A 21,091-nucleotide genomic window follows, 5' to 3' on the forward strand; every position below is an offset into this window, starting at 1 on the left:
GAGATTTACCGTCTGCAGTTACCTTCAGAGGAAACATGACCACACATGTGCACTGAGTATTGAAACAATGAATCATCCCTGCCAGCTGCAGCCATGCAGATTAAACTATGCCAGTTCTTTCAGTGATATAAATGAGCGCAGAGGCCCCTTGCTTGTATTTACTCAGTCTGGATTCCCTTTGGGCTTCATGTGCATGTTTGACAACTTCATATTAGAAAGCATAATTTTTCTGTCCATCATCATAACTCCTCTGCTGGGCAATTTAAAGCTAATTTCCCTGCTGCACACAGGAGAGCTGGTTGAACACACTCACTCGCATATCAACACAATGTGATGCAAGGTGTGATTTACTTTTTCATCTGGAGGTGCAGCAGTGAGGAGCCTGTAAAGTGTGCTGGGCTATGAAATGAAAAGGGATTGTTAAAAGCAGAGGGTTTTTACACCACAGTCACGGCAACTGAGATAAAGTTTTCACAGAATGATACGCATTTGTGATTGGAAAAGTTAATTATTTATCAAACTGATGGCAGAAGAAGCAAATTTGAGACAATATTATCAAAGGGCCTTTAACTTTAAAGTTACTGTATTTATTTTTCATGTGTGTTGATTTTGGCGCCCCCTGTGGACAAAGCTGCAAAATGTCGAAGGTTAATCTTTTAAGCCCAAACTTTCTGATGAATGAAAAGGGTATATGTCCGCATCTACAAAGTCCATTTGAATCATTTAGGTGTCTTATTAAAGGGAACACTTCTGAAACTTGCTCAGAGGTGTCAGTATTGGTATTTGAGTCACTGGCTCAGAGTAATAACTCCAGCACTTCTTAAATTATTAAAAAGTTTGTTTGACGTATGACTTGATGGGGTTTGTTGTTGAGTTTCTCTTGTTTAATGTAATGATTATATTCATGTGGGATAAGTGCTTTGTTTGATGTCTTTTATTGTGTAGTGACCTCAAAGTCCATCAATTGGAAGACCTTAGGGTTTAAAGAGTTAAATATCAAATGGACTTGTACTTGTACGACGCCTTTCTGGTCTTTCTGACCACTCAAAGTGCTTTCAAACTGTTTGTCACATTCACACATACACAACAAATTCACATACTGATGACAGACGCTGTCACAGAAAGAGATCTTCAGTTTTAGCTAATTTCATTCAAACAGATTCACACATCGCTGAACAACAGAGGAAGCAACTTAAGGTTCTGTTCCTTGCTTGAGGACACTTTGGTACGTGACCACAGGACCCTATTTTATTATAACCTACAGTATCTCTTGTACAAGTGGCTAGACAAGACAAAGAAGTGCTAAAAACTGCAGTTCCTCAAGTATCCACTTGAGGCTGGCTTCAAAAGCCAAGTAGCCATGTTGACACCCATGATAAAACACCAGTTCTTGCTGCCAAATGTTTACAGCCTGGTACAAGAAGAATTATAGTCTGAATCACATATTTCTCCATTGGTACACACTGATATTAAGACTTGGAGGGCCCATTAGACGTTTATCCAGCAAGCAAAAGGCTCACCTCAGCTCTGTCTCTTAGCCAGTTTCTTGGTTGACCAGAAGTTAGATTGAGTCAGCATTTCTGATTTAGCGAACACCATCTGTTGCTTTCGCTTTGAAACCTGTCCTTAGAAACCAATTAGTCTTACCTTGAACACAACATTTCTCACCTTACTTCCCATAAAACTAAAACCAATCATTAACTGGGATTTCTTTCAGTGCAAACACTGTTTGGGGAATGAGTAGTTATTCTTCTTGAATGTTTGTCTTATTTTGCATGTTTGGTCACTGAATTCTTCCCTTAATTCTTTTCTTTTTCTAAAAAGTTCTTTTTATTTGTAAGGCAAAAGTTGTAGCCTGTTCTGCTAACCAAACAAAACTCAACCTTTCCAGGCAAAATAAATGTACTACCAGAATATTTGAAAGAAAAAACATGGCCTCAACTATTGACGTTTTCCACGTTTTGACGTTTTTGGTGTATTAATATGTTAACTGATATACCATTCGGGCTCCAGCCAGCACAGTCAGTGAACAAGCCTCACCGTCATCAAATAAGCTGGCAAAATTAAGTGTTTGGAAATTAATGGAAACTTACAAATGCAGTGTCACAGATCAGGAGAGGCAGACAGTGGGTCAAACAGGGGTAAAATGACAATACCACAATCAATGAGAGCTTGTTTTACTCAGAGGACAGAAATCCTGAGCCTGTGTGGGAGGAGGAAACTGTCTGAGGCAGGGCTCAATAGTCTGAGCTCCATCCTTTGACAGCCTCCAGGCCGAGCTCTGAAGGCTTAACACGGGGAGGAGAGGGCTGGGGTAAGAAAGTGGCTAAAGCTCAGATTTACACCTCCCTGATTCCAGCACCTCTACACCGCCCAGCCTTATATGAGAAGCACAGTGGCGCTGCCGAGCATGTAATTTACAGCCAATAACTTCACCTCCAGCGGCCTTTATGGGTGAAAAAGAGAAGTGAAAGGGGTGATCCAAAAGGTTATGATTTCTCGAGCTGCACTTTGGGAACGGCACTTAATTATGTGAGACCCTTTGCCTTTTCCCCTTCTTTGCTCTTACAGTACCACACTGCCCGGGTTTTTTCGCCAAAGCTGCCACATTTAATAACTTCTTAGACTCATTTATGCTATGGGAGTGCTAATGTGATCTGCTCCATTTCAGACTGTGTGGAGTCTCTCTGCTGAGCGCTGTGCCACGTTGGGGGCTCTCAAGAGCTTGCATTGATGCCATGCCTCCCATTAAATGCTGGCAGAGCTGGGCGCGAAAAACATGCTCCCATTCCTCCCCATCACCTCAGGAGACGCCATGGCAACTAGGCGGAAAAAATTGGGCCCTCCTCGCCATTCCATGCATGCCCTGGCATCCATTGTGGAGCATCTGAAGTCCTCTTCGTCTGTGTTCTTTAGAGCAGAGATAACTGCGAGAGCTCTAATGTGGAACCTCCCTCCCTTCATCTTGTCTATTTTTTTTCTCTTTTCCCTTGTTCCCCCTTGCTAACGCATCCTCTCCATGGCTATGGCAGCAAGTGTGAGGCTTTGATAAAACCACGGCTGCCCCGCTTCAAAGGTCTTGCTCTGAGTTACAATTTCCCCCGTGTTAGGAGTCTGGATCTAAACTTCTGGCTCTTTCAGATTCCAGCCGGAGGAATCACAGATTCGTCGTCAAACAATCACAACTTTCTTGTGAATGATGTTGGAGAATTCCAGCATTCGTTCGGCACATGGCATGGCGACTCTCTTGCGCTTACTGAAACAAAAGGATAATTGTTTGGGCTTTGAATTAAGTGGAAAACTCAGTGGGCGTTTGTGGAAAAGAGCGAGATGCCTCTCTCTGCGGGGAATCCTTACATCACATAGATGGCATGTTTTGCTCCTGACTGGTTTAAGTGGCTCAAGTATCCAACAGATAAAGCCATCATGCTGGGTGGCATTTGGAAACTGGGGAGGTTCACATGGAGACTGATACACTTTTAAACACTTCACATCAAACCTTGTTTTTGCCCAACATTTGTTAAATCACTGAAAAATGCAAAAGGGAAACTTATTAATTTGATACAGCATCAACATTTCTCCTGACTGGACACAATAGCTCCTTCTGTTTGATTCAACAGGATTAAACAGCCTTTTGAATTTCATTCACTCAGTTTACATCTCTGTGAATTACAAGCCGCGGTTTTACAGGGCTGAAAACCTTTTTCTTTTGGTCATAAAATGAAAACTTGCTTAGATTTTTTTAATGTTTTGTTACATTTTATGTATCGTTTCATAACAGTTTTCCTGTAACTTCACATCTTTGATGTTATATGGTTTTTTGTTACAGTGTTTTTACACTCTAGTCCAGAACTGTAACTTGAGTCTGACCTTTGTCCAGATTTCCAGTACTTCTGCCCTGATAAGTATTTGTTGCATTTAGACTTGTTGTTACTCTTTACGAATCCTTCAGTAAGACTTGGCTCAGACTTAACTTGACCCAGGCAATGGAGACTTGTCTCGCAGTTGAATCATCCAAGGACTTGACTGGGAATCTGACTCTGGTAATGAGGACCCTGTTGGTCTTGAACTTGGGTAAAGGGACTAGTCTCATACTTCGTCTCATAAAATGACTCAAAGTCATTTTATGAGACTTTGTTTGTGCTCAGGTAATGGGGACTTGGATGGACTTGGAATTGGATATCAGGGACTTGCTCCCAGCCCAGCATGGCTCTAAATCTTTAGCCAGACTCTTCTCCTCTGTTGTTCCCATATGGTGGAATTAATTACCCAACTCCATATGATCATCTTGCTACTTTTAAGAGATGTCTGAGGACTCATCTGTTTGAAACATGGCAACAAGCAAAAGTTGAAGTAGCCGGCTATATACAGTGCTATCGGCAGCCCGATGCTACGACATATTTGTAGGCTAATGTGACAACAGTGTTAGTTTGTATGCGGTTAAGTAGCTGTCTATATTTAGCGCAGCCTGGTGCTCTAAAACATGACCATAATCTGTAACGTTAGTGAATCAACCAAGCAGAGATAATGTAACCTCACTCCTCATTTTATTAAATGACTCTCAAGTTTGAACAGACCACTGCAGAATAACTGCTGCATGTGGATTGGAATGGACATGATCACAAACTGTTAAGCCCCTGTTAACATTTGGCTCGGGCTGCATCACTATCCTGTTTATCTTTCCTCTGCTCTTCTGTCCTTTTTCTGTCTCACAGTTAGGCTCCTGTGTCTACCATCACTACAAAATTAATCACAGAAATTGTCAAAAGAGAAAAACACAGTTCTCTTCTCACTACTAAACTTTGTAAGCTGGTGTGGTGTTCATAAAGACTTAGATTTGTCCTAAATCAATCCACTCCTGCTTGACCTGATGGTGAAGCTACAAAGTAGCATTCTGAAATAACCTGTAACCTGCAATATTGGTGCTGATAATCTCATTTAAAGTGTGGATTACATGCAGGCATATATCTAGACGGGGGACTTTTGCAAGATCACTTATAAACTCCTCTCAGTCCCTCTAAGGACTTAATTTGACCCTTCTCTTCTTGTCCTCAGGGGCCGAATGAATCAGAGGGTCTAACCCCGCTCTTAGTAACTAATCAGCACTGGCAATGCTGAATACTGGATGTTGTTTAAAGGTGAACAATGCTGTCAAAGTTAAATTATTAGTTGTGGTTACATTATTTAGATACATATATTGAAAAAAGGAAAAGAAATCAACAAAAAATGGCACTTTGCTGGCACTACATGGCATTGCCATTCAAACTTGAAGTACTGTGTTGCACTTACCAAGGTCTTTACCTCCAGTCAAAATTCTTGCTTGTGTTGTTCGTCGCTTTGGATGAAAGTGTCTGCTAAAAACAATTGTAGACTTGACCCTGACCTGACTTGAAGTTGTGGCAACTCCTTGAGGACTCTGAGTCATGTGCATAAGACCTAAATCAAACTCACATAATTAGGACTAACCTTGGACTTAGACTCAGGTAGTATGGACTTGACTCAACTTGAATTGAGGTTATGTGGACTCTACTTAGGCCAAGACTCAGGTAACTGGGACTCTGACCTATGGAAGGGATTTCAGATAAGCTCAACTTAGATTATTTTCTGGGGACTTGGACTCTGAACTCTTGTTCAATTGTTTAACAACGATCCCTTACATTAAGGAATGAATAAACATGCCTCTGATGTCTTATTTCCAACTGCAAGCTGTAGTGTTTGTTTGTTAAGCTTGATATTAATCTTCATGCCTCCAAAATGTTAGCTGTAGTCAGAGTGAACACAGGTAAAAACTGTTCTATAAATAGAAAAGAGACAAGAAGAGGAACAAAAGAGCAACAGCACAAATCACACAGGAAATGGCAGTCAAAGAAAAACACTACTTTAAACTATTCTCCAAAGAGTTTGTTAGCTTGGGAACAACAGAGGAAAATAAAAAGCCTGGTAATAAATTGGGACTGGAGCTTCTTTTCTGCCATTCAGTTTGTCAGTTGGAAGTTTCTTTTAACAGAAGTTGCATTAAAGTGAGACATAAACCTAACTGATAAGTCATCGGATGTATTAGACTGATGCTGTCTCATCCTCAATCAGTGTGAGGCTTCCTGCTAACAGTTAACAGGTTCTGGAGTAGCAGCTCCATAATGAGATTGTCTGTCTTTTTCAGTCTAACGAGGCCGATGCAGCAGTCAAACAGTTGTGTATAATGAAGGAAACACTCGCTGCGTTTAGTTAATTTATGCATTTCAGAGTGGGTTGAGACCTGCTAGACAGCATGCTGGGGGAAATCTCCTACCACAGGTGGGTTTTTTTCATCTATCAGTCTCTTTCATTCTCCTCTCATGAACTTCCCCCCTCACCTACTCGGTTAACACAGCTTCCAATTAAGAGTGTGGGAGCAGGTCGACACGGGATACCGCCTTTGATGCAAACACATGCTCACTCACGTGCGCTAGGTCTATGGTGGATGAGTCAATCCCTACAAAACATCTGTGCTGGAACGTCAATCCAAGGGGATGTTGACATCTGGATGAGTCAGGTCAAACACAGGCTACATGAACTAAAAACTCAAAGAAGTGGAGCAGAGTGACTTCAATCAATGTCTTCCCATCTGTTATTTTCTGGTTTCAATCTCCTGGTAATTTCTGCTTTGAAGAAATACATTTCTGACATATTTCTAACCTTCTGTTACATTCCTATTCATGTTGTTCTTAGTAAGCTCCCTTTCAGCAAACTCAGATAAAGCAGCTGAACATATTGATCAGTAAAACGTTTGTGTGGTCAGGCTGTTTGCTATGCTACTGATGGCTAATGCATACCTGTTTACTGGAGACGTACTTAAGTGTGTCTCGCTGTGACTCTACCCCTCACTCTCTCGTCAAAATGTAACTGACTGGAAATAAACACTGACAGCTCGGAAATGAAGTTCCTCCCTCCTGCTTGCTGTGCAGAGGATTTTTCTCATTAGGCTTCTCCAAATCCTTCAAACGCTGTACAGTCCACAGCGACAGTATGCAGGATTCACATCCAGCCTACCAACAATGCGCCCTGTTTATCTGTAGCAGGGGACTGCAGTGAAACTCTAACACAGTGTGTAAATATAGGGTGTGAGAAACAGCTTGAGTTCAAAATAATCTTGTAAAGGGATATTGCTGTAAAAAAGATATTGCATTTTTAAAGCAAAATGATAAGATTTGAGAACTCTTTGAGACACAGGGGGGATGTGTTGGTGAATCTTTTCATGCATCACAGCAGACAAGAATGAACACCATTTTTTTTCCCCGGGAAATCTTCTTTAAAAAAGTGGGGGTTTGTTATTATAGGGGACTAGGCTTTGAACAGCTGCACCACCTTTCTGTCCTTCTCTCTTTCTCTCACTTGTAACTCCATAAAACCTCCTTACAGTGACAGATAATGTACAAAGAAGGGCTAGAAGCACTTAAAAAGTTTTTTTTCTGTGTTTCTTTTGGTGGTTGTAACATTATTTTTCCTGACTCTATTTGCTTTGTGGAGTGTGCTTGTCTGTGTATGCGTGTCCCTCATGTGTTGGTGTGTCTGTCAACGCATTAGGGCAGAACTCTGAACTGCAGGATACAGAGAGCAGAAAAGTGTGAACGTGCAACCATGTAGAGACAGAAATGGCATCCCATCATGTAAATAAGATAAATAACATAAGGTTATTTAGTCTGTCAAATAAAAAAAAAGGTATACACCTGACCTATAGTAGATCATACAACAGCAGGGGATACACTGATTCATTTCCCCTACCCACTGTGATGTTTAATGCACTCGATGTTGTACTATTATACTGTTATAAACAACAGTGTACCTTCATTTTTGCATAGTTTTTTTCTCCATTGTGATATGAGCTGAACTATTATATGGCACTATGCTGTTATAAACAACATCCTGCCTTTTTTCATACTGCTTTTTTATCAATGTTGTGCTACAATTTCAGCCTCTTAAGGCCCATCATCCACATATGTGGACATTACATTTCTGTCTCCCAAACCCATGATAATTTTTTTTTTATAACTTTGACCTATTAGCCATATTTAGGGACACTGCCCACATCAACCTTTGGTAAAATCACAACATTACCCATTTTAGTGAAAAAAACAATGTATTTAAGTGCAATAACACTAAAAAACAACAACTAATACAGAACTCATAAAACAAATAATCAAACGTCCCATTCAAAGACCAAGTTTAGTTAGTGTACTTATAAGTTCTTACTTATCCCAAATAGTAAGGTGAATTAAAAACTGCACACCAGACAAAAGCTTGGGTCTTAAGAGGTTAAATGCAATCTTCTTCATGATAAAGCAAGAATTTTATTGAAAAGCCTTGTTCCCAAATATATGTCTTGGCAAAAAAGGGGTCGTCTTAAATCTAAGATCATCATATATTCAGATCAATATGGTGTTTAAGCTCTCCAGATTATTATTTATTAAATGTTGAAGTTGAAAAGTTTTGTAATATGAAATATCTAATGAAGCCATTTTAAAGCCATGAGAGGACTTTAAAAGTGATCTTAAAATAGTCTCATTTTTATTCATGATAAATCTATTTATAGTGACCGTCTAAAAGTACCCTGCAGTTTTAGTTAAAGCAATAGTTTAGCTCATGACAATCATCCTTGGTTAAACATTAGCTAGAGGTTTTAAAACTTAAATATTGATCAGATTCTATTGATCCTGTGACTTTGCCAACAGCAGTAAATGGAAATACTTCAGGGATAAACTATTGGTTTAATCAAGTGTGCCATGCCTGATGTGCATTGCAGCTGCGACAGGGACTGACCTGGTGGAGATCATTTCCCAGCGTGAACTCCTGAAAATACCCAGGAGCAGCAGACGTGGCACGGATGGCCTGCCACAGCTGGTGCTGGCAGCCCCCCAGGTAGTGGGAGCGCACCCCAGGAAGCAGGTTGTAGTTCCTGAACACATAAGCCTTTAGAGGAGTGCCCCGGTTCACAACGGTGCTCACTGCTGCCACCTATAGGTAAATAAAATGAGACACAGCTTGAATTTGTTTTTTAGCATGAGATGGCATTTCAAACAGGATCTGATATAGAGGTTTACATTCTGACAGATCCATTGAGTATCATCTCTAATCAATGAGCCAGAGGAGTCTGCTGACATATGAAATCTTATATACTGCTTTATCCACGCTGTCTTATATGGCTTTAGAGTGTATCTCTCTTCTGTGACTCATGTAGCTGTTTGCAAGATGCAGATCAAGAAAAGAGCTTTGTTTTTGATTTCCGATGTAAACATAGAAAAGCAGAGGCTCAATAGTTGGAGCCAGAGTAGAACAAGAGGGAAGAATGAGTCAGAATGTCATTAAAGACTCACCTTGGGGCATTCTGGGTTCCGTGAAGTCTCTACCAAGAGGTGAGAGCCCATTTTCTCCCTGCAGAAAGAGAAATAGGATGATTTTCTGGCTGACTTAATTTTAGATATCATTATGGCTTGTTAGGAATATTCTCGGCAGAACTCAAATTACTCTCCTGCACAGAGTTAACGGAAGCTAACATCAGTATCTAGGCAGAAAGACTATTTTCAAAATACGATTTTCCTGTTATATGGTTTTTAGGCTATGTAAAACAATCTATGTGCAGTTTATAAGACTTCAGCTTTGCTTTGGCATAACATAAGATTTTAATAACATTTTTTGTAATTTAGTACAGTTTGCAATAATGCTGATGTTGCTAATTGCGCTAACATTGAATAATAACAGCATGCATGGTGTGATTGGCTTCTTTCCATATTTTTAGTTAGCAGCTTCTGCAACCCCCCTTTGTTCACTTGACAGTGCAGTAAGAGCGATAGAAAGTACAAGAAGTCAACCGAAACTGCTATCACTGGTGAGACTATCAATGACAAAGGCACTGACTTGAGTATGTTCTCCCAGGCTTCACTGTCATAGAAAGCGTGGCTCCAGCCCATCTTCACGGTCCCAACAATGACATTCTGCTTGAAAACATCCGAACCCAACTTCCTGTACAGATCATCACACTCATTCAGTGGTATCTGGAACACACCCAGCATGAACCCAAGGATAGCACCTGAGGATACAAAACAAAACAAACAACTTTCAAAGAGGGAACATGAATGAGAAATAATGGTAAACAAACATGGAGAAGTATAAAAGATTCAGTCACTCCTTTGGGAATGCTACAAGATAGTCTTGGTAATGAAAGAGCAAACAGGTGGGGATATGTTGTAACTCCAGCTGCCTGACAGTTTAACAATTCATAGGAAGTCTGTGGGATTAACCTGGCTTTTACTCCAAAAACAAATACCTCCCAGCTTCTTTATCTTTAAGACTGATTCCTGTTCACATTACCGAGCAACAACAATACAGACAGGACAGAGACAGGGTGGTCATAAATAACTTCGGTGGGGAAAATAAACAGTTGCCACCCAGATGGGTTATATCTATGTGTGACCATCTTTCAGTCAAGTGGATGATGATCATTTATCATTTGACGACATTCTCTAAATGTGAAAATGAAGCGCGTCCAACTGGTGGAGATTAAGACTGAGAGGATTGATGGGAGCTGGGGACAAATAAAAACTTCTGCTGGTGATTAAGAACTAAATTGCTCAACAAATAAAAGGCAGTATATCAATCTGCTGTGAAAGGAGAAAACAAGTATTCTTAGCATGTCAACAGCAACCCCTTGTGGTGATTTTGCAAACTGGTAAAAGACCATTGACATTACCTGAAAACTTAATGAGGCAGCATTTTAGAGAAATTCTCACCCTCATTATGTATTATAAATTAAAAAAGATCAAAACAGATTTGCTCCAGGCTTACTTTCCTGCAAACAGGCCTGACTTTGAGAGTGAAATTTGGACTAGAAATTGAGGTCAAAACAACAGCACATCAACAAATGGGTCAGTGTGCAATCAGTGCCGCCAGTCCAGCCCGCAATCTCGCACTCTGCTTTCATAATCCAGACACATCCATTCACACACGCAGAAATAGGGCAGGAGGACAGCGTACCTGTGCTGACACCACAAATATAATCAAAGAGTTTGTAAATGGGTTTTCCGGTCAGGGCCTCCAGCTTGTGTAACGTCTGAAGTGCAAGAAGTCCTCTGAAAGCAAAAAATAGACATACACAGCCATAAATAAAAAGAAAACATTGGATGAAAGACTTCAACTGGCGATAATAATAGCAATGGGTCAAGGAATAAAAATTGCTAAGAAGCAATGAATCAATTGCATGATACAATGAGATGTTTTTATACTTTGACCAAAATGGACAACACTCTCTCATATCTTACTTCACAGACAATAAGAAGAGTTGAACTTGTACCTTAACCCTCCTCCATCAATGGACAGGATCCGTATGCCTCTGCCTTTAACCGGTGCTGGGTAGCCCACCAAAGCCAGGGCTTCTCTCACTGCTGCCCTCAGGCCTGGATCATTGGCCTGTTTTAGCCTCAGCAAACAGGGGATAACCTTCTCCTAAAGGAACATGTCAACAAACAGCGACGGTCAAAACAGGAAATACAAAACATTGTCTGTCTACTGCAGTCTGGTCAGACCAGTGGTGGTGATGTACATTTACCTGTATGTATAGCAAACAACAGACAAGGCTGAAAATTGCAGGGATTAGTCAAATAGTCTTTTTGGCTTAGTAAGATTTGTTATTGAGAGAAATGACCCAGAAACATCTTAGCTTAACGTTAAGAGCTTTTGGAAAATCTTAATATGCTTCAATGCCTCTTCTGTATCATTTTCCATCAGAAACATTGAGCCTGCTTGTGAAAAGAAACATATCAGTCTATCTCAGCAGCATCTTTCCACTCAAATTTTCTTAAACCTTTGAGAAACACACAAAAGGTATCAATGTTTTAAATACTTCAAACATAGACAAAGTGTTGGGCAAAGTTTCTTGTGTTACTACAGAATCTACTTCCAACAGTCTGCTGCCTCTTTCTTGGTTCTTTTATTTGTTCTTACTACCTGTTTTGTTTGTTTTCTCCCAGCATGCAGTAAGTCAAACAAGGACGCAAATACTACACACTTCCTGAAGCAGAAGACTGCATTTCTCACTCAGGTAGGAGTTGATAAGTTTTTTAAATTATTTTCAAGTCACAATAAGACTAATGCTAGTCAAACCCTGACTGAAATAAAAACACTAGAGTCTTGTTCGTACAAAGAACAAGATATACCAAGACTGCTGCCTCCACATCTTTGAATATGTCTTTTCATGACATAACATTACATCATTATCAAAGAGAGGGTCTCAGTCTTTAGGGTAGTATCATTCTGTCCCTCTTGTAATAGGTTTACGTACGTCACAGTTAAAGAAAATCCCTATTTTTCTTGCACTGGTGTTTTCTAAAAACTCTTATTTCAGCCTTTATAGGAAACACTTGCTTTTACCTGCTGTCTCTTTAAGACTTTCAGCTCCTCATACCCCCTTCCCTCTGACTAGGCATTGTTCTTGACACCTCTAACTATGGGCAGACCTTAGTGTTTGAGGCCCACTCCTCCAGTGTGTCATCTGCACACAATAGTAGGGCTGAACCATTGGGGAAAATAATCTAATTGCGATTTTTTTTGGACCAATACTGCGATTTAGCATTCAATTTTATTCATTAATTTTATTATTATTATTATTATTATTATTATTATTATTATTATTATTTATTTTTATTTCGTTTTATTTTATTTTATTTTTTTTTGGGGGGGGGGGTATCTTTTGCATTATTTACTAAAACAATAAATAAAATATTCTATATCATTCTATAGTATCAAAGCTGGGCCTACATGTTGTGATGAAATGAAATAGACTGAAGGTTTGTGTACATGAAACTTTTTTAAAATTTTATTTTTATAAATTGCAGACTCTGCGATTTGAAAATTGCACTCTGTTACATTGCAATGTCGGTTTATATTTGATTAATTGTTCAGCCCTACACATTAGGTATGGACATCTAGAATTGTTACTTCATAGTATCCATGTTTAAAATAAGGGAAGGCATTATATCCCTCTTTGAGGTAGACTGAATGATAAGATTAAAAAACATTTTTGCAGAGGATATATGTTCTTAACATTGGTCAGTATCAAGACAAAATTCAGGTCAGTCAATCACCTGAAAGTTTTCACCTGTTTTTGTTTTTTATGATGGTGACACTTAAATCAAATGTAATTTGTCCCATAACAATGTTTAGCTCAACATTATTACCAAACCTTCCTCGCATGTGCTAGTTTTAGTGTCCTTGGTTTGAAATAGGTCAGCACGGTATATGCCCCTGACACCATTACAGATAAGAGGGAGACATAAATAAATGCTTCAGTATGCAGGCTGCCTATAGCTGCAGGCCTGTGACATTTCGTTTGTCATGGGAAAAATCCTAGACACAGGCAGGGGGGTCATTATTAACAGTATTTACATGCTAAGCTGTTAACAATACGCTACACACACACACACACACACACACACACACACACACACATATATATATATATATATATATATATATATATATATATATATATATATATATATTTGATGTGTTTGACGTGCAAAGCAGCAGCTGACAAAGCTTTAGCATGAAGCATTCTGAAGAAAAATGCTGAAAAAGAAAATAGACAGCTTGTACAGACTTCTCACCTTAACAGCAACTCCAGCAGTCTCTGGAAACTCTAGGAGATGGTAGCTGAGGTCCTCCACCCTGTTGATGTAGACCCTTACATCAGATGCTCTGTGGAGGCCCTGAACCAGAGCCCGGGTTCGATTGTCCACACTCACCCTGGCGATGATCTACAAGACAAATGTGGAAAAATCAGAGTGCTCAGGCTGTCAAACATTAGCTGTTATCCTAATTTAAACCTGATGTAGTGGAATGACTCATTTAAAACACATACAGTGCAAGTGACCAGCGAGGGTTGTCATTACTGTGTGGTTTGGACTCTTGTATTTATCTTTCTTAGTATGAGTTCTCGTCTTCTGATGTTTCGATTGCTTTGAGTTTTCTGTGGGAAATTTGTGTTTACCCTAGTTACGCAGAGCTGTCAATCATCCATGGCAATCAGTGGCTACTCATGTGGCTACACTCAAGCTTTGACTATTGCAAGCTGCCAGTTTGTGCCAGCCAACAATATTGATGCTCTTCCAAGCTTCTCAAAAGTTTTAAGTATCTCAGAGTTTGATGCTTTTCCCTTCCTCCAAATTGTCCTTCTCACTACTCCTAGTTTCTTCACTCTACAACTTACCACTGTTATGTTTGGAAAATCTCTGTTTCAAGATTCTTGTTCAAGCAACATTTTTAAAAAATTTGTCATTAACACAATAATTCTTGTATCATCTTTAAAGTAAATAAAGTTTTAATATCTGTTACCAAATGTCCTGAAAATCCCTCTAGTTGTGAACTGACCTTTAAAAATGCAGCTTTTTTTGGTGTGTGATTAAATCATGAAGAAATTCAAGGAAAAAGCTGCTACTCAGTAAATGTAATCATGGTCCACAGACACACTGTATGCACCTCAAACTACTTTGCTTACCTTGATGGATTAAATCACACAACACAAGTTGACCAAAATACACCAGTCAATCAAATTAACCACATTTACCAACCAAAGACAGAAATTGGTCATATAACACGCCAACAGCCATCTTGTAAATCATCATTGTGTGTCAAACATAGTATTTGTTGTGTTTATGTTATGAGTTTCTGTGGCCCCTTAGTCCACAGGGGGGTTATTTTGAAAATGGATTCCTAGAACTCAGGCAGCACGTCAGGTCAGTACTCTACCATGAGACCTACAGTGTTACGGGAGCTTTAGTCAATGTGAGGAAAGCGAGAACCCTGCTATTATTTACCAGGTTCTCAGAATGTGTGGATGGATGCACACATTTGAGGAAACATGTTTAAGAAAGACAAGAGAAGTCTTGGTTGCCGTACACAAAATAGACTCTTTGTATCAGTCTTGTTTATGGCTCAGTTTTTATTTTAATTTTATGTGGTGCTATCATTATTTTAATTAGGTGCAATGTCTTATCCTCAAATACAGTGGTCCTCAAATGAGTATGTGTGCCTCTGGGGTATGTGAGGCCACTCCAGGGGGTACGCAAGGTTAAAAAAATGTATATTCAAAATAATGTAAATGAAGCAGAATTTCTTTAACACTATTTATTCCATTAATGATTGCATCAAATATAAGTTTGGTCTAACTGAATATTATATCCAAGAGGTTATTCAATTCAAAAACAAGAGTCTCCCCTCTTACCGAGACACAATACCAGCTTCGTGCTTGAAGCATAGTAGCAATAATGCTGAAAACACGAGGGGAACACGCACTAAAGAAGGCAAAAGCAGACAAACTTCTGTCAGTATTTGGAAAATTTATGCTAAATGGGATTCACGTCCACATGTTGCAAACCACCCAAGGCCTAGTGATTTTTCTGCAGGGTGAAATTAGTCAACAGTGGCATGAAGCCAGCGGATCTTCAGCAACTGTTACTAAAGAGTATTTCATACATCTGACACTGATGTTACAGCGCTGTGTTTTACGCCTCTTTTTCCAACCTAAACTGCTTTGTGCTTGTTAGGGGGTACTTGGCAGAAAAAAAATTACACAGGGGGTACATCATTGTAAAGTTTGACAACCACCGCTCTAACCGAGTCAGGTGCGATATCAACGAATAATTGACATGACGCTACATCTAAAGGAAACATAAAAGTGCAGACTGGTTGTTTTATTGTCTGAGTCTTCTTTTATTCTTCGTTTCTCGTCAAATTGCGCTTATCCTGTTGTAAAGGAGTCTGATGGATATACATATTGTGATGTCAGCCCTGGACAAACTTCCTTCTTATCCTTAAAAAGGTAATATTTGGACTTTTTATTCAGTGAAATAATGTTTTTATGGACCTACCTTCTCTCTTTGAAGCAGGAGTTTCTTGGCTTTCTCTTCTGCAGCCTTCTGCTCCTTACTAATTGCGGCCTCGATGGGTTTGACTTGTGCATCCTCAGATTTCTTCTCCTCCGCTGCTGAAGTTTTGGACTCTGCTTTCCCAAACTTGGGGACAAGGGGAGCAATGTAGCTTCCCACAAAAGCTTGCACAGTTGGAGCTGAGTAAGACAGGTAATGTCCAAAACCTTTTTTAGGGGTAGGTGGGGTAACTGGAGCGACAGCATCTGTTTTCACAGACACTGGCATGAGGTCACTTGTTTGTTTACCCTGAGGGGATGCAGAGGAGTCAGTGTTGTCTTTAGTGTCCTCAGTCTTTGAACCAAAGTAGGAGTTGATGTGGTTGGCCAAGTAGTTGTAGGTCTCATCCAGGCTGACTGAGAGGGTGCTTGGGTGGAAAAGTGCTGTGTTTTGTTTGAGATTTGGGCTCTTGGTCTCAGAATCCCTTGATGAAAGTTTCAGCTCTTCTTGCTTCTTGGCAGCATTGGCTTTGACAGCTGGAGTGATGCGTCTCAGCCTTTTTTCCTTGACTTCCCGTGCAGCCTGAACTGTGGAAGCAATAGTTGCTTGGGTGGAACTATGTGAATGAGTTGAGGTAGTGGCACTTGAATTAGGGGTAGCACCAGCAGAAGAAGTGGAAAGACTGGCAGGAGATATATTACATACAGGTGTAGGTGTAATAGAAGAGGCAGTAGAATCACTGGGAGCAGGAGAAGATGGCTCTTCTGCTTGTTGTGTTGATTCAACACTAGCCTCAGCATTTTTCTTTAGAGCGTTAGGCTTGAGTCTTGCAATTTTTGAAAAAAGTTCTGTATGTGTCCCACTCACAGCTTTAGAAACTGTGTCCAGTGTGTTCCTGACTCGTGACATGTGTTGGCTCAGACCAGCAGACCAACGAGAGGCTGAAGTGTTCAAATATGGGGAGCTGGTGTGGAGCCCAAGCCTCTGTCTAGCCTGGCTTGCTTTACAGAGCCATCTCTTACGCCCAGTAATCCTCAGGTGGTGGATGTGTCTCCAGCTGATGTAGCCAACCTTGTAGCAATACGATTGTAGTACATGAACCCTGCAGTGAGAGGTGCCACACAAGGAAAGTGATGCTGCTGACTTTTGAGCATGTGTTTGACAGAGATGACACGCTCTGTTTACTCTCACCCAGATATTGGGAGACCACATATAGCTCATCTTTCAGCTCACAGGTGTCTGTGCCATCCAGAAATATCCAGAAAAACACTAGATCTATTCTCTCCCTTTTCATAAACCTGGTGATAGACAACAAAAACAGATGTTTACATGAAAGAAAGAAAAAAATGATAAAGACAATGGTGATGATGACAATGACAATGTGAAGTCCAACACTGCTCCTAATACTGGTTTCTGACAATTTCCTCGTTTTGTTCCGTCAATTATCTTCACTTATCACAAGGCAAAACTGCTTACATCTACTCAGAAAAACATGTTCCTGCATCAGCAACTAGCTGTTAGCTTGAATTACACAGAACACAGCAGCTAACTGGCTCACAAACAATCCAGACCCCATAAACACATATTAAACATACCAGTTCGATACTGTCGTGTCAGGAGAGTCCGTAATCCTTTAATACTCTCCCCGAGTTGCAAACCTTTGAAAACACGTTACCGCTATACTCGAACACAGTATGGGAACACATACGGTCATTCGACCTGACACTATATTTCCATAATGACGTGCCTGTGTCAGTCAAAGGAAAAACAATGGTCATGTGACGCAGTGTCTGCTCTATAATTGGCTATCTTTCGCTTTGCCTCTCAAATGCCGTCCGTTGATTGGTGGAGATACTCTGCCCATATAGCTTGACCAGAGCATTGGATCAATTTGCCGGCGTATGCCGAGCCGCTTTTGAGTGGGCGGAGTGCGTACAATGACAAGAATCACACCCACCATCATGAGAACGGCACTCAAAGGTGACCATATGGAACGCTCGTCAAATTGTTTAGCGTGTACATATTTTGAAACTACAGGCTCACTATAACGTTTTAACGTTTAATACATTATCGAGCCACAACTCAAATCAAAGGTGTTAAATATTAAGTATTTTTTGTTTTCACACTATGACAGAGTAACTAGTATTAGCAGTAATGCTGTAAATGTCACAACATCAGGGTTACTGTCGGGCAGTTTGGTTGGGATCATTGGCCACATTGACCGACAGGGGGCAGGAATACAACAATTCATGTCTATCCACCATGAAAGTGCCAAAGAAGAAGAAACGCTGCTTTTTGGTAACCGCTGGGTATTCATGAGACATGTAGCCCTTAGTATCACTCCTGAAGTGTTATGTTGAGCGTGGGGTAAACAAATATCAAGCAGCAGTTTAGGTAATTATTTCGGCAGCACTTGGCTCTCAGAAAGGTAGGTGTGGGTGTAGAGAAAAAATGAATGGATGGACAGTGTATGAGCTAACGTCAGCTAACGTGAGCAGGGATGGTTGATGCCTGTGGTGACATAGCACTTAAATCGTCAAGCGAATGCGTAATATTTAAGGGGGCTTAGGCAAGATTTTAAAAAAAATTGTTCTGTCTTTAATTTTAATGAGTAAGATTTCTAGTCCTCTAGTATTTGCCAAGTAAAAGAACTTGTGTAACTCAAGTATTTTCTATTATAGAATTAAGTCATACTTTATCCAATAGCTAAAACACTTGATTGCCTTCCACCTGCGTTAACGCTGTGCTTTAAATTCAGGGGCAATCCAAGCTATGGCAACTGCACAGTCTGCTATAACGTTTGCAGTGTGCGTCCTCCTGATAACAGAGATGATACTCGCCAAGAAGGACTACTACGACATCCTGGGGGTGCCCAAGGATGCCTCTGAACGACAGATAAAAAAAGCTTTCCACAGGCTTGCAATGAAATACCACCCAGACAAGAACAAGAGCCCAGATGCTGAGCTCAAGTTCAGAGAAATTGCTGAAGGTACTGTTGTTTCTTATTTGTGTTTGTATGTATGTATGACATTTAACCTTTTGCCCAGAGTAGTCTAAATATACTTGTAATGAAAACCAAACATTTTGAGGATATTGGCGTTTTTGTGACTCAACCCCCACCCCCCCACCCCCCCCTTTTTTTTTTTTTTTTTTTTTGCAGCTTACGAGACGTTATCAGATGAAACAAGGAGAAGACAGTATAATCTGTTTGGTGACAACTCTGCATATGTCACTGGAGAGTCACAAAGCAGACACAGACCGGGTTCCAACCAACCCTTTGCCTTCAATTTTGATGACATTTTTAAGGATTTTGACATCCACAGCCACAACAGGCATGCCCGTCACAGAAGACACTTTGATGAACACTCAAGACCCCACAAGGATTCACACAACCGTCAAAAGAGACACTTTCAGGGAGGTTTTGGTGCAGGTTTCTTTGAGGAGTTTTTTGATGATGCAGAGAAGATGTTTACCTTCGACAGACACACCAAACAGACTGAAAACAGATTTCATGGTGCATCAAAACAACACTGTAGAACAGTGACACAACGCAGAGGAAACATGGTAACCACTTACACAGACTGTACTGCATCTTAAGATGCTGCTGTGTATAATCAATTCTCAAAGACCATTGTCTTAAGGGGACAATGACACTGTTGAATGTGAAATGTGAGCCACTTGGCTAAAAACTGTGAAATTTAAACAGAAATGTTAAGATCAGACATTCAGGCAGCAAAAGACTCACAGTAAATACTACTGCTTAGGTCAAATTTGAATAAGCTATGTTTGGTCCAAGCTATTCCCTGTGTATGTGTCCATCGACTTGTACATGATTGTAGTACTTTTTCACTTATCAGTGTAAACTGACAGGGAGTTTTTTTATTTCAGTATTTTAAGCACCTCCTTCAATAGAATTATGTAAATGTAACTTGGAGTACCCATTCATCAGTTCAGCACCAGTTCACTTCTCCACCTTGTTCTTTGCACATCCTTTTGTTTCTTTTGTTTGGGATTTTCCATGACCTCAAAACCCAGCCATTTTTGGGAACAATAGCACCGAGTGGAATTCTTGCTTATGGTTGACAAATGGTAGAGCATTTAAACAAAACTCTACAAGCCTCTACATGAGTCACACATTTGGGAACTCAGATTATTCATATTTTTGGTGAAATGTCAACCAAAGGGTTCATAGCAAAAATATGTTGAGTAGAAAATGTAAGTTATGATAATACAAACATAGCAATATTTGTGACTCAGAATTTTCCAGAAGTAACCCATGGAGATGTAGTAGCTCTGAAGCAATAGCCTTGACATTAATATACTCTTGCTGCAATGTTCTAGTATTACTGGACTTTCAGCTATTTTGGGTACTTGTAAGTAAACATACTTAAGTATATAAGTATACCAAGTATACACTGACTTGCAAAAGATGAAATGGTGCATAATGGAGGTATGATGACTAAATTTTCTCACTAGCAATGTTAGTCACAAGGTTTTGTAATATTTATACTCACAAATACAAATTTCCCACATTTGCATTTTCCAATTGGGGCTTACCAATGTTGACAAGTTAAATTTGAAACCAAAATTCTTCATACAGTTTTCTCCACCTATCGTTGTTTTACCTCGTGTCTTTAAACTGTCAATAATGACACTTATTTTACATTGTAGTGATTAATATTTATAGTTTGTATCAAGTGTTGGAAATGTATAGCACTTTCCCTTTTGGGCACAATGAAATGTGTTTTTGAAATAAAAGATAAAGATGAACTGTGTTTAATGTTGTTTGTCTATAAGTTGTATTTGCAAAATTAATGCTGCCACACATTTTATAATATATATTTAAAGAACAAGTCTGTGGTGTTATTTACACAGCTAAAACACACTTTTGGAAGGATTTCTTAACTCAGCATTAAACCCTGTAAAGATTCAGTGAATCCCCAAAAATATGTTTGCTATAGTTCATCATTTTTCCAGAGACTGGGTTCCTGTAAAAACTGGTCTGGCTGGTTTCAGCATGAATGTATACATCGTTGATAGGTTTCTCACTCAAAATATTGTGGCGTTCACCTTAGTAACCGTTGCCTGCAGGAAAAATGAATAGCTGTCTTCTCATTGGTGAAACAACAGTACAGCTTCCTTGTAGGGAATGTAGTTCAGCCACAGTCAAAGTCTTAACTCTTCTTGCGCGAGTGAGA

The 21,091-nt window shown here is 39.8% G+C and overlaps 2 protein-coding genes across 4 annotated transcripts in view; one reads left to right on the forward strand and one right to left on the reverse strand.

Moving 5' to 3' along the window:
- The window catches only part of LOC141796885 (calcium-independent phospholipase A2-gamma-like), a 31,605-nt gene extending 13,968 nt beyond the window's left edge, over positions 1 to 17,637 (reverse strand). Inside the window, exons 1-8 of one of the 3 annotated variants that reach the window (XM_074678189.1) lie at positions 17,489 to 17,637; positions 15,897 to 16,995; positions 13,635 to 13,784; positions 11,324 to 11,475; positions 11,008 to 11,102; positions 9,892 to 10,063; positions 9,351 to 9,408; positions 8,797 to 8,991 (exon numbers count right to left, since the gene is read on the reverse strand). In XM_074678189.1, coding sequence (XP_074534290.1) covers positions 8,797 to 8,991; positions 9,351 to 9,408; positions 9,892 to 10,063; positions 11,008 to 11,102; positions 11,324 to 11,475; positions 13,635 to 13,784; positions 15,897 to 16,802 — 1,728 coding nt within the window. In that variant the 5' untranslated portion in view covers positions 16,803 to 16,995; positions 17,489 to 17,637. Of the gene's footprint in view, positions 1 to 8,796; positions 8,992 to 9,350; positions 9,409 to 9,891; positions 10,064 to 11,007; positions 11,103 to 11,323; positions 11,476 to 13,634; positions 13,785 to 15,896; positions 17,192 to 17,488 lie in introns of those variants that run through there. The other 2 variants (XM_074678188.1, XM_074678190.1) reach the window with 2 other exon arrangements.
- A 517-nt stretch (positions 17,638 to 18,154) lies between these two features.
- Positions 18,155 to 20,585, forward strand: dnajb9a (DnaJ heat shock protein family (Hsp40) member B9a). The gene is made up of 3 exons (XM_074677835.1): positions 18,155 to 18,321; positions 18,652 to 18,882; positions 19,054 to 20,585. Exons 2-3 carry the CDS (start codon positions 18,666 to 18,668, stop codon positions 19,488 to 19,490), a joined length of 654 nt encoding a protein of 217 aa, XP_074533936.1. The 5' UTR covers positions 18,155 to 18,321; positions 18,652 to 18,665; the 3' UTR covers positions 19,491 to 20,585.
- The last annotated feature ends 506 nt before the right edge of the window (positions 20,586 to 21,091 follow it).

Source organism: Halichoeres trimaculatus, unplaced genomic scaffold (assembly GCF_033239565.1).
Source record: "Halichoeres trimaculatus isolate MK-OKI-2021-1 unplaced genomic scaffold, fHalTri1.1 fHalTri1_scaffold_10, whole genome shotgun sequence".
Taxonomy (NCBI): domain Eukaryota; kingdom Metazoa; phylum Chordata; class Actinopteri; order Labriformes; family Labridae; genus Halichoeres; species Halichoeres trimaculatus.